Source organism: Lepisosteus oculatus, chromosome 11 (assembly GCF_040954835.1).
Source record: "Lepisosteus oculatus isolate fLepOcu1 chromosome 11, fLepOcu1.hap2, whole genome shotgun sequence".
NCBI lineage: Eukaryota > Metazoa > Chordata > Actinopteri > Semionotiformes > Lepisosteidae > Lepisosteus > Lepisosteus oculatus.
In genome coordinates, this window is record NC_090706.1 from 18,829,975 (window position 1) to 18,853,700 (window position 23,726).

Genomic DNA, 23,726 nt, shown 5'->3' on the forward strand with positions numbered 1-23,726 from the left:
CTTTCCGTCTCTAGGTAACAGACTTCAGCTTGCGTGTATGAGGGTGCGCTTTTGTGCCATGATGTGGACTGGACTGGGAGCCTGACCTAAAGGCTGGATTAAAAAATTTTTTTAACTAAATGCAAAGTCCAAACGCAGTAGATGCAAAAAATCCATGAGAAACAAATTGAAATTTATTTATTTTTTCATTTTTAGCTATCCCGGAAACTACTAGCTTGATCATTCACTAGACAGACATACAATGAATCATTAGCTAATAAATATAAAAGCATGGAAAAGCCTACAAACTAAATGCAGAAATTCAAATCCTCCAGTTTATTTGGCTACTAGCGGCTTAATCTACCTAACCCTTTCCCTAGTGATACCAAGCACTGGTACAATCACATGATCTGGGAATTGGTTCTAGACTCCCACAATCTCTTTTCATAATTCTGAAAGGAAAGGTAGTTTTATACTGTAGCTGTATCAAGTTCCCACAATCTTCTCAGTTACAGTCTGTTACAATACTTCCTCTAGTGCAGTAAAATGTTTCTTGCAGCATTTTGACCAAAACTGTACACATAGTTCTAAATGACTTGTGTTTACTTATGCATTTTTCACACATTATGTATTCAATCTATTACTTTTGAGTTTTCTCTCATTCTCTTAAGATCTAACTAACCACACTTTGAAACAAATCATTTAAATTCACCCTGTCTTGTCATTAAAAGTGATCATGTCATGGTCAATTTCGCAATTTTTGTCTAATTTCTTCTTTTCTTACTCGAGTTGTAAAGATTAGATCGCTATCCCTTTTAGCAAGCACTGCTATGACCCTAAGCACAAAAACAATGATTCACCATCTCTAACATTTCAATTTCAGCATACATACATCCAATTGGCCAATTAACAGTATTTGTGGAAAATTTTGTTTGTGGGAAAACCCCCAAATAATAATAATAATAAAAACGTTATTGTATATAGCGCCTTTAAAGGTGGCTTCTCAAAGCGCTTTACAGACAACAACAATAAATAAAAAGAATACACAAGATAAAACACAATTACAATATATTGTATAGGACAATATATAGGACTGTGGATGGTGGTACTAAGAAAAGCAGAGGGGTAAAGAATGGAACCAGTTTAGTAAAGGCTTTTCTAAAGAAGAAGGTTTTGAGTCTGGATTTGAAGGAGTTTAGAGAAGGTGACTCTCTGATATCCTTGGGGAGAGAGTTTCAGAGCTTTGGGGCATAACAGGAGAAGACCCTGTCACCCATACAATGTAGACGAGCTTGGAGGACACACCAGAATTAGAAGAGCGAAGGTTGCGAGGTGGGAAGTAGGGTGATAATAGTTCAGACAGGTACTGAGGTGCCAAGCCATGCAGAGCCTTATAGGTGAGCATGAGGATGTTAAAGTCTACACGGAATTTGACCAGAAGCCAGTGCAAAGACTCCAGGATAGGAGTACTGTGATCATTTGCACTAGACCTGGTCGGGATTCTGGATGCTGAATTTTGGACATACAGTACTGCAGTTTGTTTAAAGTAGATTTAGATACCCCAGCGAGTAGAGCATTAAAGTAGTCAATTCAAGAGAACACAAATGTGTTGATCAGCTTTTCAGCCACAGTTAGTGATAGCATAGGGAGTAGTCTAACGATATTTCTGAGGTGAAAAAAGATGTTTTGACAGTATGCTGCACATGTGGGTCGAATGTTAAGCCAGAATCTAATATAACCCCAAGGTTTTTCAATTTAGATTGAAGCTCAAGTACAGAACCATCTACAGATAGGGTTACAGGACTGGCTTTACGAAGTTGATGGGGGGTGCCAAAAAGCATGACTTCAGTTTTGCCGCACTTTAACATGATCTCTTCCATGTGATATACAAATCCCTTTTACCGTATCACAAAGCATCATTATAAAAGTCTGTCATAACCACCAGTTCTTCTAAAAGTAACACCATGTAAATCAATGTTAAAATGAAATACATTGTGATGCATTTGATGAATGTTATAATATAGCTGCTGTCCCTAGGTTGCTCTGAATGATTTTTATGGCTTATGGCTTATGTGAGTTTATAGTCTGAAGACCAAATAACACCAACATGATATTTGAAAAAACCCTTTTGTTATTAGGTACTGTATATATATAAAAAAAAACTAAAGGGAATAATTGGAATTGGTATTTTATTTTTTTTCTAAACTCTCATGTAGTCATTGCTTGGGAAATGTAAAACAAAAATAAAGATACAACATTACAATCGACAACATTGCTTGTGCTGTAACACCGGTTTCTTCCAACCCAGGTCTGTCAGACATTTCCTGGAAGGTGTACTATCATCTTATTCTTGTTCTAACCTACTGTAAGTAGTCTATTAAACAATTAAATTAATTGTTTGCTTAAATGTCTATGGGAGTTTTCTTAATTTCTTTAATTATATAAATGCTTTGAGTAATAACCTGTAAAAACTGTTTAGATGTTTTATAATTATGTATTTAATTTACAAATTAAATGTGAGCACTCAAAAATCAGAAGCTACTAGACTAGAGGTCTCCAACTCCAGTATGGCAGATTTTCTAAAGACCTGGAACTATTTGACCATGATCAGTTAAACAGGTGGTGTGTTCAATCAACAAATTTAGTCCACCCATCCATTTTCTAACCACTTCTTCCAGTTCAAGCTCATTGAAGAGCTGGGGCTGGCAAGCAATGGGTACAAGTCAGACTGCACCCTGGATAGGATGCCACTCTTTGCAGGGCACAGACACAAATACACACACCAGGGCCAATTTTCCCAGAAGCCAATTTGCCTAGCACTATGTCTTTCGACTATGGGAGGAAGCTGGAGCATTCAGTGAAAATGCACACAGACAATGGGAGAACATACAAACTCCACACAGATAACACCCCAGGACAGGCATTGAACCCAGGGCCCCAGCGTTAAGAGGCAGCAATGCTAACTACTGTGACCCTTGCCATCTAACTAGGAAATCATTTGGAACAGAAATCAGACTGCTCATTTTTAATAATAGGTGATTTGAGGTGAACTGTAGGTTTGGAGATAGGCTGCACTACGCTTTCCAGGAAGTGTATTTATATCCTACAACAAGTGCCTACTTAATTGATTCTACAGAATCCCAGGCAATCAGGAGCTATAGGCAGATAAACTGTAGTATTGAATCACCCATGTATAAAAAATAACATGGAACAGTTTAACTGTGATCATTTAAACAGGTGATGCAACTAATAATTTATAACACATTCAGAACAAAGAAAGGACCTGACTTTGTTTGATTTGACCAGCGCTTATCTTATTTGATCAATAATTTGCAAGAGTTCTTAAATTCTTTAAAAAATATCTTATTCATGAATATACAGTATCAGTGCAGAATTATTAGGTTGTGGATCTCCAGGACCAAGGTTGGAGATCCCTGTGTTACAGAAACAAATGCAGCCACTTAAACAATTGTGTTACTTCCTCCTTCCCTAATGTAACTTGACATGTCTCTTGCCTTTTAAATTTTCCTCACCTGTGCACTGAGCTAGACTTGATTACACTGATGTTGAGTCTCCCTATCCCCCCACTATATCACCTTCTCTGTTTATTGAACTTGATTTGCGGTTGTCATTTCCACACCGGTTCCTAACTATAATTTGAAAGATAAAACCATCCAAAACTCAACATGAAGAATTATATACCAATGTATTTTTTCCTATTTATTTGTTGAATTTGTTTTTCAAATTTGCCATTTAAACTAGAAGAACAATTTCCTAACAACAACTAAAATACAGTTTAGAGGAAAATTCAGGAAATGACCAACTACAAGGAAAAAGATTCTGCCACCTTACTGAATGACGACCCCAGTCTCCAAGATAAACTTAACCAGTTTTATGCTCGCTTTGAAAAACCTGATGTGAAGGCTTCCTCATTACCTTAACTGTCGCCTACCCCTCTGCCTCCTCCATTTTCTATCCATACTGATGAAGTAAGAGCAATCTTCACAAAACCAAATAAAAGAAAAGCCACAGGCCCAGACAATTTGTTAGCTGCAGCCCTCGGGGATTGTACTGATCAACTGGCTCCTGTGTTTACCAACATTTATAATATTTAACTTTTTCAACTAAAAGTCCCTCATGGTTTTAAAATATGTAATATACTGTAATACCTAAATCTCCAAAAATATCTTGCCTCAACGATTACAGACCAGTTGCTCTGACTTCGGTGGCTATGAAAGCCTTTGAGTGTTTAGTATTTAAGCACCTCAAGCACTTCACATTTCTCCTGCTGGATCCTCACCAGTTTGCCTACAGGGCCAACAGGTCTGTTGAAGATGCCATTAACCTGACTCTCCATTGTATACTCCAGCATTAGGAGAAGCCGAATTCCTATGCCTTCATCCTTTTATTGGATTTCAGCTTAGCATTTAATACCATTAATCCACATAAATTATTCAGTAAACTGATGGACTTGAACATCAACCCTGCTATGTGTCATTGAATGTTTTACTTTTAAACTCATTACAAACAGACTGTCAAGGTGAATAACAGGACATCTTGCCCTCTGCCTCTCAGCATAGGTGCTCCCCAAGGCTGTGTCCTATCCCCATGGCTCTTTTCCCTTTTCACAAACAACCTCACATCTTGGGATGACTCTGTCAAGATTTTCAAATATGCAGATGACACTGCCATTGTTGGTCTCATCTCGAATAATGATGAGACTTGATACTGAAAGCAGATTGATTTGGGAACAGCCTGGTGTTTGGACAACGATCTCCTACTCAACATTTCTAAAACCAAGGAAATCACCATTGCCTTCTGACACATCCAGAACAGGAAACTTTCAATTTTCATTAAAGACTTTCCTATAGACACCATAAACTCATTTAAATTTCTGGGTACATACATAAACAGTGTTCTTAAATGGAGCACCAACACTGACCACATAGTCAAGAAAGCACAGCAGAGGATGTATTTTGTTAGGCAACTCAAAAAATACAGTGAACCGGCAACTTCTTCTTCAATTCTACACAGCCAAAACCCAAAGTGTTCTGACAACCTCTATTACAGTTTGGTAAGGGAGCTTGGATAACTACTCAAAAGGCAAACTGGAAATGATTGTGTCCAAAGCCGGAAAAAAATGTTGGCTGTGAACTCCCTTCCATTTCATCTCTCTACTCAAGTTGCACCTCCAATCATGTAAAATGTTGTTTACATTTGTAAGTGACGATGTTTTTCTTCTGTCCTATTTCAATTTTTACTGTATATGTTGTATTTATGTTTCATCTAAGTTCTTGCTGTCCAGAAAGCAAATTCCAACAACTATTGTTGTGTGGCAATAAAGAATAAAGAATAATACAGCCTATCGCAATCTCTATCCGATTAAAGACGTCCCCAATTGCTGCACATGATAAGTATTGCTTTAGGGTAAGAAATTAAAATTATATAATATCCACATATCGTAAATCTTAAACTTTGCCTTGATAGAGTAATCATCCACAGAACCAGTAGGTGTTACGGTATTTTCATGAGTAAACGAATAATATAGCACAATGTGCCATAGCTTTTTAGAAAGCGATTAATGTAAAACATTTTAACAACCGTTCAAGGCAGACTGATCAGGAAAGTGTTTTCGTTTTCTAGGTAAAAGACGGAGTTAGAATCCTTACCTGCGTTTGCCTATCGACTGGTGATTCTGTGCAGACTAGCTTTCGAAATATAAGAGTGAATGGTGGCTGTGGCTATTTGTACACCACGTAAATTCTCCACCTCCTGTGTTGTGACTGAAAAGACACAGCGACTTCACGTAGCTTTTACATTAATGTTGCCATCGCAGTCATAACCTGAACTTACCACGCTGCATTAAAGCTTTGGTAAATAATTTATCAAATACAACAGGAACAGTCCGGTATTGATTATATGATTTACGTCAAAAACTCTTATAACACGGGTCCCGTATTTAAAACGCTACTTGGTGATTTCCTTGTGACATCTAGAAACGGCTGCATTGGGGCTCTCCATAACCACGGTTGTAGACCTCCGCACTAGGTCATGCCATTGAGCCTGGAATATCTTTCTTCCCAATTTCTTCCGTTTTCTCAGTGACGCGGTGATTCCTTAACAGGTAGTGGCACTGTATCCAGGTGTCAAAGAGTATCCAGCTCTGCTCTGCCCAAATGCGCTCCTGTAACTTTCGAGTTCAGTCTCCTATTTACACAAACAGAAATTATGACAGACCTGACTTCCAACTTTCGGTATAACTTTATTTCTACCCCGTAAAAGTTAGCTTAATGGGGTGATGAACTTTGGACTCCTTAACACTTGAGAATGGTATAAACATCTAGACTCGTGTTATGACTCCCCCCGATGATCCCCTGTGCAGCGACCTGCTGACAAAAATAGGCTGCTTTTCTCCATCTCCTATTGGATTTAAAATACGAGGAAAAATCGTTAACAATATAGTGGATAATTATTTATAGGGCAGTTTGTTAAGCTTCTTATACACGTCGCGATTTAAAAAAAAGACGGTATATAAAACGCACAGGACTCTGAGAATTACTATCTCGAAAACCTGAAAAAATCATGAAACTTGAAAAAATCGTGTAAATCAGATGAGCTATTTTAACGTAACCCGCTCTATCCTAAAACGCAGTCTTGTTCTTTACTGCGCACAATTTTGTTAGGTGAATTTTTTCTGGTTAAATGCTTCCGCTTTGTGGTGATTAGCTGAACTGCAACGGGAGCGTTCTGTACACAGCGGATGAACAAGAACTGCTTTTTTAGTGACATAGCCACTACTGATAATAGTCACAAGAACGTGTGATTCGGACAGATGTGAAAATATTAAGCAAACTGTGGTTTAGATCAATTACTCGCGTCTGCTGGAAATTATACAGTGTTTACGTTGACGATTGGAATCTTCCCTTTTACAATCTCTAGCATAAAAATACAATTCTTGAGGTTGTGTGTGTATACCGTATATATTGTTCAGATCGAGCAAATTGAACATTTCCTTCCAAAGAATACATTTTTCATACTTCTTCCTCCAAACAACCTCCATTCATGCTACAGTAGGTCTTACAAAGCCAGTATGCTTTTTTATGCTTAAGCTTCGTTCACTTCTTCGTGATTCTGGTGTCCCTTCACACCTACTGTCACTCACTATTGGATCTATTTAAAATCCATACATGTATCTTCTAAGCGCTTCTTCCAATTGAGTGTCACGGGGGACCTGGAGCCTATCGCGGCAAGCATGGTACGCGGGACAGGATTCACCCTGGCCGGGACACCAGTCCATCAGGACAGACGGTCGTGCTGCACCAACGCGGTAAAGACCGGGGTAAAGTTAGCTTGAAGTTCGAAAACGATTTTGGCACGCCTGTAGCGCTTTCGCGAAAATTCTTAGAGTTACAAAAACACTTGCTTTGTGCATAAAATACATTGTGAATGCTTTCTCAGCCTTCACTTTGTCGTTTTTATGACATTTTCTTGACCACGCTCGAATATTCTTTTGTCCATATCTTCGCAATGGAAGCACAGAACGCCTTCAAACCAAATGCATTTTAAAGACCACGACTTGTGGAAATTTCCACAGCCTCTACATCAAACTATCAGTGAGCTAATTATCTTTTTTTAAACCTCCGGTTTTTCATCGATGTGTAATTAAGCACTAACTGGAACCCGGGGGACCGCTGTGTGCACACGTTCACAACGCGAACAATACTGTTCAATACGGCTTCGTGTGAAAAACCCGTATATGACCATAGGAAACAGAACACCGCAGTCTCCAATTACCCAGACTGTAAGCACGGGAATAAAGCTTTGTTTGATTTCTGAAACCCTTCCTTTATGTCCTGTTTTCATTCAGGTAAGGGTCAACTATATTCACAATACTACTGACAGCAGGAAGATTAAAATATTATTTACTCAGCAGCTTATTAAAAACAGCTCCCATTATGTTCAAACCGACTTTTTACACAGAACACTGACACAGCTTTGTGTTCTGAATCTCTTTTTCTCCTGCTTTTATTTAATGTGGCACAATGCACGGGGATAGGGGTATTCTGTTCACAAACCACTAGCATTTAAACCACAGCACCCACAATGCTGCAAGTACGTGTTTTGGACACTAAGCAGGTCCTCTGACTTTCACCAGCTTTGCTTTGGGTTGTGGAACCTTTCTTTATTTTTTATGATTTTTTGAAGATAACACTACAGGTAATATACTGGGATAGGTGGGTCTTCTTTCATGACTCAATAGCATTTCAAGTGCAACAGCCACACTGCTGAAACCAAGTGTTTTACACACTAGACAGCCCCCCTAACCTTATACAACCTTGCTGTGGCTGTGGCTCCTTTCTTTATTTTTTTAATGATTTTCTGAAGATAACACTACAGGTAATACGCTGGGATAGGTGGGTCTTCTTCATGACTCAATAGCATTTCAAATACAACAGCCACACTGCTGAAACCAAGTGTTTTACACACAAGACAGTCCCCCTAACCTTATACAACCTTGCTGTGGCTGTGGCCCTTCTTGTTCCACAACTCAAAGCAAGGTTGTATGAGGTTAAGGTTAGGGGGACTGTCTGGTGAGTAAAACACTTGGTTTCAGCAGTGTGGCTGTTGTATTTGAAATGCTATTGAGTCATGAAGAAGACCCACCTATCCCAGCGGATTACCTGTAGTGTTATCTTAAAAAAAATAGCTCACTGATAGTTTGATATAGAGGCTGTGTAAATTTCCACAAGTCGTGGTCTTTAAAATGCATTTGGTTTGAAGGCGTTCTGTGCTTCCATTGCGAAGATATGGACAAAAGAATATTCGTGCTTGGTCAAAAAAATGTAATAAAAACGAAAAAGTAAAGGCTGAGAAAGAATTCACAATGTACTTTATACACAAAGCAAGTATTCTCGCAACTCTAAGAGGTTTCGTGTAAAAGCTACAGGCGTGCCAAAATCGTTTTCGAACTTCAAGCTAACTTTACCCCGGTCCCCTCATAAATGTACATGCGCTTTACTAAACTAAGTCCTTTCACTCGCTGCCACGAAAGTCCCGTGCGTTTACAGAAAAAAATAACAGCAATTATAGAACAGACCCCGGTTATGTGTGGTACAGATTTCCAAGGGGAACTGAATTGGACACGCCAATGCTGCCGCCTGCTGGTGAAGATTGTGAATGGCATGCTTTAGTAGGAGCAAGGACAGCCTTAAAACCACCTTCAATTTTTTTACCTGAAGTCTAAAATTAACTGCACATATTTTAGACGAATACTCTAACTGGAATTAAGTGTGTTGTTTTCAAACCATCTCCTGCGTCAAGGAGCAGACATGTTGTTGGGATTAGTTCCAAGACACTAAAATGAATTATATTTTTATTGTCTGCTTTAATGTTCCTATTTAGACAATACCTTCCAGAAAATAGTTTTTGTGGAAAAAATGCACGATTGTTTTTCTGGGTTGCACTAGTGTTATCAGTTAACCTGTACGCAGAATAAACAAAAAATCTGTACAACATTTACAGACCATTAGCGAAATACTAGCACATCCCTATTAAAAAACTATACGGACCCGTGAGAAACGCTAGGCTCTGGTATTCAACAAGTGACAAATACAGGAAAATGCCATTTTAAACATCACATTTCTAATATATTAATTTAAAGTATTGGTTTCGCTAACACAGTGTTGGCATTTTTTTACTGGTTTGATTGAAAATGTAAAATCTTTAAAGTGTCTGACAAAAAAGTGCGCATAATTCCGAAATTTTGTGGAGATTTCTTTGAAGGATAATTTGTATACGTGTTTCGTAAATTAAATCGGAAAGGCATTATGAATTGAATAAAGCTTTGCAAAGCAATATTCTATTAAAGAGCCAGATTTGAAATTTAAGAGCATAAAATTCATACAGTAGGAGCAGAGGCTATTCTGCACCTTTATTTCGTATGATTGCAGTCGTTTCTTAACAGAAGCCAGCATATCAGCTTTAACATCATCACTGGGTAGCTTGTTCTATACTCCCACAACCCTTTGTGTAAAAAAATAACCTATTCTCTATTTTTAACACATGTTTCTGTAGTTCCTAGTCATTTTATTGGTTCATGTTTCACTGTTACTATGTCAAAACGTCTGTTGTTGTGACGTTGTCAATGCTTTTGAGCATTTTTAATGTTTAAATTATGTTCCCTCCTAGTCTTTCCTGTTTAAGATGGTTCCTTTAGCCTATCAATGCAGGAGGTTAATTTGAGACCAGTAGTTCTTTTCTGGGTTGAGTCTATCCAAACATCCATTTTCTAATTGCTTCTTCCTATTTAGAGTTGCAGAGGAGTCTAAGGCACAAGATTGGGTACACCCTGGACAGGATGCCAGTCCATCGCAGGGCACGCACAGACACAAACCAGGGCCAGTTTTCCCATAAGCCAATTAACCTACCAGTATACCTTTGGCCTTTGGGAGGAAATCAGACCCAGAGGAAACCCATGCAAACATAGGGAGAACATACAAACGTCATGCAGATAGTTCTCTGAAATTAAACCTACAGTATGGCCCTAGCTCTGTGAGGCAGCAATGCTTATGTACCACAACACCATCATGCTGCCCTTAACTAATTCAAGAGCAGTTTTTTATTTTGTATCATAATGACCAAAATTGTACATAATGTTCTAAATGAAGTCTTACAATGGGCAAGTACAATTAACACCCCTTTAGAAAAGATAAGATCACTTTTATCGGGCATATACAATTTCTTGCAGTAGGAGTTTGTCTTTTCACATGCACTTGCTTGCTCTCCATGAGACACACAGACAGGGAGAGAAGCTTGGGGTCAGAGCCCAGGGTCAGCCATTGTATAGCACCCTTGGAGCAGTCAGGGTTAAGGGCCTTGCTCAGGGGCCCAACAGAGTAGGATTCCTCTGGCAGCCATAGGATTTGAACCAGCATCCTTCCAGCCACAGCACAGAGCCTTAGCCACAGAGCCACCACTCTGCCGCTTTACTGCTATTCAGTTCTTTTAACTACACAGTACAGTATAATCTATCACTTTTGTATTGCTTCCCTATATTGTACATCTATAAAAACACCTACTGTACAGTAGGCCTTTTTCATACAGTATGTAGCTTTTTCAGCTCTGTATTTTCCATCTTACGGTATCTTCTACCTGCATGTAAAACTCTGTACGTGACTTAATTAAATGTCATCTGCACGACATGAAGTGGTTGTTTTGCAACTCCTGAATCTTGTATAATTATTTTAAAATTATTTTGTTGGTTCTGTGACGCATGCTAATTCTATTTTTTTGGTATCACTTGTGAATTTAACTAATTTACTATGTGAACCAAACTCTATATCATTGGTCAGAATACTGATAACTATTATCCCTAATTATAAGTCTCTGTAGCACCATGCTGATTACATCAGTCCAGTTTGAGTATCATCCCATATCTGTACTCTGTTTTGAATGACCTCCTTTTTATCTACCTTCAATTTAAGAATTAATCTTTTATGGGGAAATTTATTAAAAGCATTCAGAAAATCTTAAAATCGTACACTATGTTCTGTTTGTCTATATGCACATATATATCATTTTCTTTAGTCCAGATACAGTACTGTAATAGTTGATCATCAGTCCTCGGAGATTTAAGTGTAAGTATAACAATTGTCTCTGTCATTCCAGTACTATTTAACATAAAACTTTCCTCAGACCGAGACATATCCTCAGTCCCAGCCAATTTCTTCTTTGGGAGTGAAATTTGTTCAATTCATCAACTATTTTCATGTCATCTTTTGAAAGTTAACTAGATTCCAAGGCTCGTACTGTACGTTCAACAAATCTAATACCAAATACGTTACGCATCAACTGTAAGTTGTGGTTCTTATTGCAAAGAAAATACATTTAAAAATGAAATGTAAATGAAGTATTTCCAACCAACACAGACATTTAATGAAATATTTTTTTTTCGATAGAGTAAGATATTGGACAGCCAAATCTCCAGATGTAGCGGCAGTCCTGTCCTTCAGTCCCGACGCTGGCGTCAGGTTAGTACGAAAAGCTTCCCGTTAACGGACACCGCGCCGGTCAGAACATCCTGTCATTACAGACGAATACTGTATTATTGAGCGAGCCTTCCCCTCCTGGCAAAGTCGCCTGTTTGAGCTGTTGGCCGCTACTACTTGGAATTGTCTCACCCTCTGTTTAGGGAAGTTGTCCAGTATTGTCATTCATCGGGGAGGAAGTTGCGCATATTTTTAGTGATTGAGGAGGAGGATGTGTGAATTGCCGCCTTGTGGTCTAGTATTTTAGGTTTACAACCCACACCTGGCTGTGTGAAAAGATAAATTTGGCAACAAACAGGAAACTGTTTTTTTTTTGCGCGTCGTTTTCAATTATATGGTTGAACACTTTTTCAGACAAGGTGGTACAGCATATTAATTCGCCTTTCTGTCTTTCCACTTCGCCTCTTTTTACTTAACTATGAGATCTACTTAACACATCAACCTAGAGCCAAATGCAACCGTCAACTGTGAGGTTCCTAGCACCTTTTGTAGCTATAATGTACTGTAAAAGTCAACGACATTTCTGTTTTCACTGTTTGCTGCGTCTGGACTGTGTTTTATGTCGCACGTATCCCGTAGTTTTTAATGTTCTTTAGTATTCCGGAAAAGTTCTTTTGTGGGAAATCCGCTTTTTTTCTGTTAAGTTTATTGAGCGTTAATGCGTTTTTTATGTGTGTAAGATTCGTCTCCATCAGTCCTCCCCAAGAACTGTGAACTCTTGCTTAATACTCTTGCTCATCTCCTTACTGCTGATCCTTTCACTGAGGGTTCCCAAGACTGAGAATGACCTCCGTCTATTCTGCGTTTTGCTCTAGCTAACTTCTAGCTAACTTCTTAATCTGATTACTGAGTTTTTCATTCTGTGCGTATTTTTAAAAATGTGCTTTTCTCTCTTGAAAGGTTGGATGGTATTTAGAATTGGAAGCAGCCCTACAGCCGACAGAGGTTCTACCTATTCAATTATGCTGCCTGAATCGTGACCAGCCGTACTGTACCTCTGCTGAAGGAAAAAAAAACAACAACAATTATTGTTGAAGTGGTTCAGACAGTGTTCGAAACTCGTCACCTTTTAGAAGAGCTGTTAACTTAACAATAAGGGTGGACACGTTTGAGGAGGGGTGGCACTGGTTGGCACTGGTTGGCACTGGTTGGTGCTAAGGCCTCGATCTGGGGTGCTATCTGCGTGGAGTTTGTATTCTTAACGTGTTCATGTGGCTGTCCTCCGGGTGCTCTGCAGTCCAAAAAAACAGTAGTAGGGTAAGTGACTTCTGAGAAAATGCTCTGACTTGTCTTTGTTTGTTTCTGTGTATACCCTGTGATGGAGTGGAGTCCTGTCCAGGAATTCCCTTTATGCCCTTTGCTTCCCCGGATTCCCTTTGGAAGAAGGGGTTTGAAATTGAATGGATGGAAGTTTGAGGAGAAAGGTCTTACTTCAACATTGTGCATTTACAGGTGTTTCTGAAACTTGGGATTGAGTGTAGAATCAAGTAAACCAACAGTCTGAACCGGCACAGGGATCAATGTAAGGTGTAAACTGGAACTGTTGTTTTAGAAGCTGGGTGGAATAAAAATCAGCAGACCCAGGGGTGCCTTACTAGGTTTGAGAACTACTGCACTAAAGAGAAGGAAGAAAATATGCTGTCTAAATAAAGGCATAAAGGAAGACATTTTACGTCTAAGCGGTTGGTCCCTGGTATACAAAACGTTTGAGAAACACTGATGTAAGAAATAAAATAAAATCTTAAAGTTTAATTAGGTTGCACGAATCTCTTTGCACCCATCAGTGAGGCCCATAATTAATAAGGACACCTGCATTTGGGCTGCGTGGGTGAGACTTTATTCCGCCCACGACAAAAAAAAATATCACTTGAAAATTGTCACCCCACTTATTTTTTACATCTCGTCCTTTGAAAATCCCTTTTTGCTCAGTTATTATTTTCAGTAAAGCACATGCAGCATCGCGGTAAGCCTGGCTGGAGATACATCCTAGAAAGACCAGAATACGTTTTTGCTTTCATACCGGGAGGGAGGAATAATACGGGCGCTGAGCTTCCCGGCTGGATAAGGGATTGTTAGGGCTGTGCTATTTCACATTAAGGTGTACTCTATATACGTAACGGATAAATATACGTTATATATAAGATTGTGCTGCATTGTGTGAAAGAACGTTTAACACGTTCAACATGTTTAACGCGAGTTTTGGAATAGAGGCAATACTGTAAAATACAACAGCAGCGCCCCACCCATATTTGTCTTATGGTCCGGGGACTGGTTTTCAGGTAAATGGGTTGAGCCAAATCGTCAATAAACATTCTCATGCACATCTAATTCTTGGGCGTCGTTATTGCTTTTAAGCTGTCTCCTCTCTCCTACTCTTTTGCGTTTTAGACACAGTCTTTTTAGTCTTTTCTCTGTCCTCAGGTTTTGAGTTTGTATTTAATTCTTTTAAAATATTGGTCAAATTGTGTAACAGTATCTATTCTAACAGTGAAACGGACGGTTACCGTTTTTGTCACTGCAACGTTTTAAATGTTTTTAATCAAATCGGAACTACAGTAGTGTCCTGCCTGAATGCTCTGCCTGCTGTATATTATGTTGCTACAGATAAAAAGCAAGATGCTAGTTTTTGTTTACTTAGCATTCTCTGGGCCAGGGATGATGCTGTTTTAAAATTTTAAATCCATATTAAACGTTCACATAGTGCTGGGTGTTGTAAAAATAATAACATGTTCCAATAACCAAAAGTTTTTGTTATATGGAGGAAAACTTAGTAATGTATTTAGAAATGTTCATAAATGTAACGGTTCTGCAGACACTATTTATGTTAATGCAGGAAAGCTTCTAATGACAAAAGTTTATTTAGCATCATTCTTCGTAACCGCCCCCACATCATGTAAATGAGTACGAGGTTCTCGGATAATACGCTATTTGCATGCGGACGAGATGCTGCTTTTTCCTGATTTCATGTGTTAATCCATCTAATCACAATCTTCACATGATTTTATCCTCTGTTCCAGAAGATGGCAGAAGAACGGCTTTATTTAACAAAAGAAAAAAAGGTGAAATCGCTTTTATGATGTGGATTCGTAAATACGAAAATCAGAGAAAACTACAAGTCCCAGAAGCCCTACATCGGCCTCCTCCGCTCAAAAAAAAAAAGCTTTTGGGAAAGAATCCCTGGAATTTGTTTCCTGTGAAACCTAGCCAGAGAAATTGAGTTGCAAAGCGATGGAGGCGGACTGTGCTGCTGTTTGTGTTGAAGGAGCGGGGTCCGGCATGGGGCTTCATCGGATCGCCGTCCCAGTTTAGAACGCCAGGGTCCCCCAACTCAGCCATGGCAGAGCCCTTACTTAGAAAGACTTTCTCCAGGCTGCGGGGCAAGGACAGATTCCGGAGGAAAACGGACCCTAAACTTGGAGGTAAGGATGCGAATTTCTAAGAGGCTTTTGTGGTTTTCTTCTTAACTGCATTAGAATAAACTTTTTTTTCGTGAGAAAAATGAAGTGCACGGCACAACATTTTTATTTTGATTAATTTCTACTATGAATAAATTAAAATATAATGCGCTCTGTGATTAAAAGATATAATCCTGATATTTAAATTAAAAAGTTGTTGCAGCGTTACAATACATTATTTGCTTATTTGCTCATATACGCATATGCTTGCCTTTCCTTTCTGTAAATATATCGTACTGTTTGCTCTTTCAGTTAATGATTGAACACTTCGCGGTGGAGTAGCATTGAGAAATACTACTGTAGATCATTTCGCAGGACAGAAATTATGTGAAAGAAATATTTTCTTTTAGTCTGTTTCTGACTTTCAGTATCACTGGATGTAAGTTAACATAGTTTTTCACGGAAAACAGGATAAGGTCTCGTAAGGGAGGGCACCGTTAGACAGGAATCGAGAACTCCAACTCAAAACGCGTTTGTGCGCAAATATGCGTCTTACATAACTATCTCATTCATGAGCCAGAACCGCTAATCTGTCAGGGAGGGGCCGTGTCACCCTAGGGATTCTGTCCAGTTGAGCTGGGGCGCGGCCTGTCAACAAGGGAATTATTCCCAACGCTGGAGCGGAGTACCCCTTTCGGGTCAGAAAGTATCGTTACGCCCCTAGCCGCCTGTGTGCTGATAGGCACAAGACAGCTCAATGACAGCTACCCACAGCCCGCTCACCTTTGGTGTAAACATCCTAAGTACACAGCAGCGCTGAAAGGAGTTCTGTGCGCAATTAGAAAACGGAAGGCTTCGTGTTTGCAAGCGTATTGACTAATGAACAGCTACTTCATCGCTTTTTTTAACTTCTGTCTACAAAGGAGTCCAGACGTTGGAAAAAAGTTTTGCACAGCAATATAAATTAACCAGCCATTGCTTAAGATTTATGCGGCTTTGTTTAACGTGGTTTTAATTTGGAATGATTAATCCGGCACCATTAATTTCGTTATATATGAACTCGCACGGGGAAAAAAATCATATAACCAAAAGATACAGAACCAGATTATAATTTATGGCTGTATTGTTTGTCAGACATTGCAATGCATGCCGATTTACGGAATTGTAAAACTGATTATAGATAGTCGAGGTTACAAATTTACATTTCGAAATTGAAAAAAAACCCACAAATACTATTTTCTTTTCTATAACTTTTTATATCTAATTATATGCAGTTCTCTCTGTTTAACATTATTTGTTGTGGAATAGAAATATATGAATATTCGTTTGTACAGTACCTAAACTTTTCAGTCACGTTTTTTTATGCATTTCCCAAAGTTGAAACGAGCTAAAGATAATTATTTTAACTTCACATTGTCTTAGGATCTATAAATGTAAAGCTTCTCAATGGTATGAGTCTGCAATTTGCTTTTCCTTACAACTGCCCAACAATTCTAGGAAGGAGTCTTTACAAAATTTTTTTTACTTTAATGGAACAGTTGTATAACCTGTAGAATTCCGCACATAGGAAACGCAACAAGGGAATTATCTTCCAAGATTACTTGATTTAATTCAAAATAATAAAACAGTGAATATAGCATGTGCAAAAGTTTGGGCACTCAGTCAGTACTTATTAATTTCTCCACTAGCAGAAATCTATACTTGCTTTTTCAATTTTTTTCCCACTCTTCCTTGCTGAACTCTTCAGGCTCAGAATTAATCTTAGGTCTTTTTGCGTGCACTGCGTGACTGATATCTCCCCAAAGCTTTTCAATAATATTCATGTCTGGGGACTGTGAAGGCCATTCCAAAACCTTAATCTTTTATTCCTGTAAGTACCTCATGGTTGATTTCAGCTTCAGTTTCTTCAATAACTTTGGGATATTTGCTTCTAGAATTTGTTGATACTGTATTTAGTCCATTCTTCCTTCCACCTGCACAATACTTCCTGTGCCACTGGCTGCCACACAACCCCAAAGGAGAATAGATCCACCCCCATGCTTAACGGCTGGCAAGGTGTTCTTTTTTCAAAAACATCGCCCCTTTTTCTCCAAATGTATGTTCTGTGGTTGTGGCCAAAAAGTAAAATTTCATTTAATCAGTTCTATGGGTTCTGCTTTGCAAATCTGACCAGTTTTTGAGTAGAGCTATCAGAGGTTTTTCTGGGTCATCCAGATCTTGCCTTGGCTTCAACAGTTCCCTTTAACTCCCATTTCTTAATGATTGCAACTGCAGTCTCTGACAGTTGAAATTGCAAGCTGGAAGCATTTAAAGACCTTTTTATAGTCTTCCCCTGCTTAGTAAGAGTAAATTATTTATATTTTCAAGTTCTTAGACAATTCTGGAGGAGTCGATGGTTATAGAAAGCAGTCAGAACAGCAGTCGGAACCTGAGTTGTTAGAAGGGTAGAGTATTTTTATAACCCCTAAACTTGTCTTTACCTGACTTACAGGTAATTGGCCTAATGAATCAATCAAGTTTTGGGGCCTTTGAAAAACAAAAACTAAAAAGTAGTAATGAACTGGAAGGGATCAACTGGATCCTGAGTGCCCAGTCTTTTGCACATGCCACATTCACTTTTTATTATTTTTGGACCTGTTAAAATAAACAAAAATAGTAAATGTGTATTATAATTTGCAGAAAGAGGTTTGGTTTAACTTTGTCCCATGTAGAGGTTGTGTCATCTTCTGTTCACTTTGAGATTCATTGAAACACAATTTAACCAGCTTTGCCCAAACCTTTGCACACAACTGTATATTCTGTTTAAAATGCACACATTGAGCCAATAGATATTCGGTCCCAGGACGTTGCTGTGTCCTGTTGGGAGGGATAGGACATTTGAGACTGGTGTCACCTTTTTAGAAGATAGCAGGTGTGAATAATTGTCCCTCGTTCTCAGTTTGTCAGCTATTCATAGCCCATCCTGCTGACAGTGGAAGTGGCTGTGATAGTGAAGTGCCAAAATGAATTCCAATAAGATTGAGTGAGTTCTTGGGCATGTTGGCACTGAGCTACTTGCTCTGTATTAATAGGTGTTCTTTTTCATAATTGGAAGGTGATAGTGTGACAGGCCAGCAGTAATTAGAATAGGAGTTTCATTTGACCTCTATTAGCCCTTTATTTTAGGTCTCTATTGTGTGTCTAAGTAGGTTATCTGTGATCCATTATTGATTAATTAGTTAATTGGTGAAGGTCAGAGAGCCACATTCTCTCATGGGTTTAATTTAGACTAGTTTAAACTATAGGTTTTTAGTTTAAGTTTGGATATGGAATTCACTGTAGTTGGTGAATTCCTACAGTAATAGTTGGTGTTGGTTTGGTAAGACTAGATCTGTATCTTAAAGAATTTTGTTATAATAAAGTGCAGCACAGTGGAGTAATGGTTTGAGTTGTCTTGTATTTCTGGGTCCCTGTGTTTAAATCCCAGCCTGGTAGCTGAGCAGAGTTTGCTTTCTCCCCATGTTCAAGTGGGTTTCCCTCTGCAATCCAAAGGCATAATGATAGGTTAACCGGCTCCTGGGAACTTTGGTCCTGGTGTGGGTGTGTGCAGGTTTGTGTTTGTGTCTTTGAGTGCTCTGTGACAGACTGCCCATCCCATCCAGGGTGTATCCTTCCTTGCGCCCCTGCAACCTGGTATTATAATAATAATAAACCTTAATTTTTAAATTAATTTAAATTAATCTTTAAAGGCGGCTTCTCAAAGCACTTTAATTATTGAATAGAGGGGTTCAAAAAATGGTTGGATGGATGTTGGACTGAAATCTCCTTATATTTTTCTTTCCATGGTGGTTTTTCTTATGTGCTCAGGTCACTTGCTGAGAGGTAGGAATGCCACAGAGGTACAAAATGAAGCCCCAGCTGCGTTGTACTGTCTCAGTCTAGTGGCTGTGGTCGTGTAGTACAGTACATTCAGTATCCTGATAGAATCCATAACCCCCCCTCCGCAGCTCAAAGAGTCAGAACAGACAGTAGGAGTGTAAAATGTAAATCATAAACACATTTATTATCTTTGCTGAAGATCATATGTACATTTTTAGAAACAGACTAAAAGTAAGGGTTGCTTATCAACGTCCTGTTCATCTTGGCCAAGGGGTTTTCTGCACTGGTCAAGGGTTATACTGTGTGGTCTGTCTGAACTCATTTACTTATTGAATCCTTTAATTGAACTACTTGCGTGAACTACATTTGTTACTGGTTGCAGCTCTTCAACTGTTAGTGTTACAAAAAAAAGCACTAACCTTGCAGCAGGATTTATAAAACATATTTAGATGGATTTTTATAAGTGGCCAGGCCTTTGGATTTTTTGGTTTTGTTTCTTGTTTCAACAGTGTGTGTTTCAAGAATGTACAATGTAAAAGTAGCCACCTCTGTGATGTATGTCACACGGGGTACCAAGACTGAAGGAACAGCTTGATAGCACAGCTTCCTGTTCTCCCTAATTTAAGGAGAATTTGGCTTTTTTCAGAACTGGAAATGAAATATCTGATGTAAGAGTCAAGAAGACAATAAGTGCTTTTGTAGTGCAAGATGAAGAGATCAGAGAATATAGCTCGTTCTCCCTTGAGGCTTCACCTCCTGGACTTGCGCTTACTTTATGCAATATCAGTTACAATGGTATTGCCATTAACTGTGATTGTGAAATACAGTAAGTGATATTCCATGTTTTCAGAAAGAAGCATCTTGTGATGTTTAATATGTGCAGAGCAGACACGCTTGCTTGCTGTCCTTGTGCTAGGCATTGGTTTGCATCGTTCTGCTTCAGGCGAAACAAGAAACCCAAACCAGACATCACTAGTGGAAACTGTTGTATTGTTCACATAGAATAGGAAGCACTTCTTTACACAAAGTGTTTTGGCGGTATAGAACAAGCTATCCACCTATGGTTTTGTAGTTGATATCCTGGATTCTGTTAAAAGGCTGGATTAGATCCTGGGATTTGGATTAGCTACTGAAAAAAGTTATTAGGTCTCCTCTCATTGGCAGATATGTTTTTAAAAATGGTTATATGCTTAATTTTCAATCATAACCTCATTTTCATTTGATAGAAGACATTTGAAATTCTTCTAGGATCTGGGGATATGTTATTAATCAGTCACTTAAACGTTTGCTGCCATTTATACCACAGGCCATTTTACCAAAGTAACCTGAAAGATCTTTGCTGGAGGGTATAATGGCAAGCTGCTTACTTGGAATTTGAACCCACAACTTTCCAGTTCCAAGTGCAGAACACTAACCATTGCTCCACACTGCTGCCTCTTGTGGCTGAAAAGAGCAGACACTCAGCACAAGCTTCTTGATAACTGGCACAGCCAGGCAGTCCTATCCTGTTAATTTTTAACTGTCCCTCTGTGCAGTCTGGCCATTATGTACATCACAAATGTTTGATTAGATGAAGGGTAGGCAGGGAGGTGAAGGAAAGTGGCAAGGATACCTAGAATAATTAATTAGTCAAGATGTGTCTGTTTAGTCTGCCGTGCCTGACTAAAGTCATAAGATGCCAAAGGTATGTCTGATTTCAGTGCTGCCCGTTCTATCTGAACATTGAACCTGCTTATGTTCGTTGAGGGGTCTAAGTGTGGTAATTTATTCCAGAGGATAAACACAGGCTGTGATTCATCAGTACACCCATAGAATCATCCTTCAATAGTCATTCATTGAGTTTGGTTCAAAAGAAATATGCTGGCTACAGTAAAAAAAAAAGTATTGTAGACTGATCTTGCATGAGAAAATAAAATCAAATAGTACATGTTTGTTTAGTAGAGACACAGTGGCACCATGGTTAGCATTGCTGCCTCACAGTACTGGGGCCCTGGGTTCTATTCCTGGGGTGCTGTCTGTGTGGAGTTTGTATGTTCTCCCCCGTTCTTGTGGGTTTCCTTTAGGTGCTCTGGTTTCCTCCCACATTCCAAAGATGTACTGGTAATTGGCTTCTGGGAAAATGGCCCTGTTGCATGTGTGTACGTCTGTGTCTGTCATGTGGTGGGCTGGCATCCTGGCCAGGATGAACCCTGCTTTGTGCCTGTTGCTTGCTGGGATAAGTTATGGCTTCCCCGTGACCCTGTACAGGATAAAGAGGTTAGAAAATGGGTGACTTAATTTTATGAAGTAGGTCGAAAATTGATGTATGGCTAAACAATGTTCAGTATTTCTTGGAAACATCTGTGTCTTGATCTTCTTGGAATGTTGAAATTTGCTCAGTCAGCTTCTTCCCGGATGAAACAGCATGATGGTCTCAACACTGTCATACTCAGTTTGTTCCATGATTCTATTGTGTGAAGAGCTAAAGAATTGCATTTCAAAAGAACTGCTTCATATACAGTACATCCCTCTTCTCTTGCTTTTTTGTTTAATCTTAAAGTTTGATGTAATGGAGCTGGCCATAATGAGCTTAATTTGACAGTCTTAAAGTCATTTTCTTTTTAAGTGTTTTAATATTACACAATTAGGGTTTGATGGTTCTGCTTTTAAGTGATACATTTGAAAAAACAATGCTGTAGTGCCAGCTTTGTTTCAGTTTTATTTTTTACAGAAATAATCCTTGTGTTGTACAGAGATCTGGCTAATCTCATCTATTTTTGGCCCAATTGATTATTCTGGCTAGTTAAACTGGAATGCAGTGTAGAGTTGAGAGTGGCAATATCCTGGCATGTTAAAGAATATGACAGTTTTGTCAAAGAAAGCCTGAAGTTGTACATATCTTGCAGAGTTGTAATTTCTGTGGATTGCAGGAAAACTGCTTATCATGCCTCAAAATGTTGGAGCAGCTTTAAGTTAATCATTTTATTATTTAATTGTTTTTATTATATATTTGGCAACAGTGCGAGACAGAATTGCTTAATGGGTAACTGTCTTGTTTGCCCAGATGCTTCCAGGAGCATTAGGTTAAAATCCTAGTGCGGCACAGTGATGCAGTGGTTTCCCAACCTGTAATCTATTTGCAGATTCCATGTATCTGTGTGGAGTTTACATGTTCTCCCTGTATTTGTGTGGGTTTTTTTCTGGGTGCCCTGGTTTCCTCCCTCAGTCCAAAAACATGTTGGTGTATTAAATTGCTTCTGGGAAAACTGGCTCTAGTGTGAGTGAATTTGTTTGTGTTGTAATAGTGTGGGTTTGCGTGGACTGCCTGAGCACTTCTTTTCCTTAGACAGGGAGCAAGCAGTGTGCCTATGTGTACTCGTATCGTAAGACAAGACTTCTTCACTATATACAAAGAAGAGTCTATCCACTAAAGGGAAAAATAATAGTTTAGTAGCCGTTTCGTTAGAACGCTAGTTCAGAGCTTGAACCCCGTTCGCAATCTCGTGGGGATCTTAAATAGCAAACCTGATGAGCCTCAGGTGCTGTAGCTGTGCATTCCCATGTGCCACGGAGTAGGGAGTGCAGTGGGAGGTGTGCTCCACTGTCACAGTGTCTCTGATATGTTGGTATCCCGACATATTGTATTGATTGTACCCTGCCTTGTGCCAGTTGCTTGCCAGAACAGCGTTCAGCTCGTGACCCTGAATTGGATGAAGCAGTTAGAAAATGAATGGATGGATCTGTTTCACGCTGTAGTGAAAGTAATACCCACACAGGCGAGTCAATGGGAGAAGGACCGACCGGTGAAATTGTTTGCCAAATCCCTGAAAATGGATGGATGAATGGATCGCAAAATGGGGATTGTAGTTGTAAACTTGTAGAAATATTAGTCTTTCCATTAGCAATTAGTTGCAATTTTTGTAGTAAAAAAGGTTGATGGATGTGACAGCAGTTTAATTGCAGAAAGCTCCTGTTTATGCCAAATAATAATTAATCTGCCCTTTAACAGAGAGCTGCTAATTCTTGGTTGCAGCAACCCAGAACTTATTCCAGAAGCACAGGGAACAAAATGCCATTGTGTTACAGGACCCTCATGCACACTATTTTAGAGATGCCATCATATGTGGTGAGAACATGGAAACTCCAAATGGAACTTACCCCTTGACAGAATTGAACCCAGAGCCCAATAACTACAAGACAGCAGAATTAACTGCCATGAAACCCCCCAAACAGAACCAAGAATAAATCCAAAGTAAATCCAGCTCTATGTACATACGCAATCAAAAGATCCCAAACTGCACAGGGACCTGATTTTGCACAGTCAACTGATTGATTAATTATTGATAAAGCACAGGCACCCCTTCAAATTTAGTTGGGTGGAGACTCAAATCAGATCTGGAAATGGGGTGTTATAATAACTTTGTCTCTGTTCTTAACTGATATAGTGCACATTTTTGTAAAGTTGTAG

The 23,726-nt window shown here is 39.0% G+C and overlaps 2 protein-coding genes and 1 long non-coding RNA gene across 3 annotated transcripts in view; 2 read left to right on the plus strand and 1 right to left on the minus strand.

Moving 5' to 3' along the window:
- cyp4f3 (cytochrome P450, family 4, subfamily F, polypeptide 3) overlaps positions 1-6,412 on the minus strand; it is a 33,072-nt gene extending 26,660 nt beyond the window's left edge. Inside the window, exon 1 of the mRNA XM_006631656.3 lies at positions 5,649-6,412. The gene's annotated coding sequence lies outside the window, so the exon portion shown is untranslated. The remainder of the gene's footprint in view (positions 1-5,648) is intronic.
- A 5,369-nt stretch (positions 6,413-11,781) lies between these two features.
- LOC138241851 (uncharacterized) lies at positions 11,782-13,162 on the plus strand. Its single transcript, XR_011191107.1, has 3 exons — positions 11,782-11,831; positions 11,937-12,008; positions 12,927-13,162. It is a non-coding gene; the product is annotated as an uncharacterized lncRNA (long non-coding RNA).
- Positions 13,163-15,084: 1,922 nt separating this feature from the next.
- Positions 15,085-23,726, plus strand: part of LOC102683040 (rho GTPase-activating protein SYDE1) — a 41,239-nt gene continuing 32,597 nt past the window's right edge. The window contains exon 1 of the mRNA XM_015349177.2: positions 15,085-15,445. Coding sequence (XP_015204663.1) covers positions 15,361-15,445 — 85 coding nt within the window. The 5' untranslated portion in view covers positions 15,085-15,360. The remainder of the gene's footprint in view (positions 15,446-23,726) is intronic.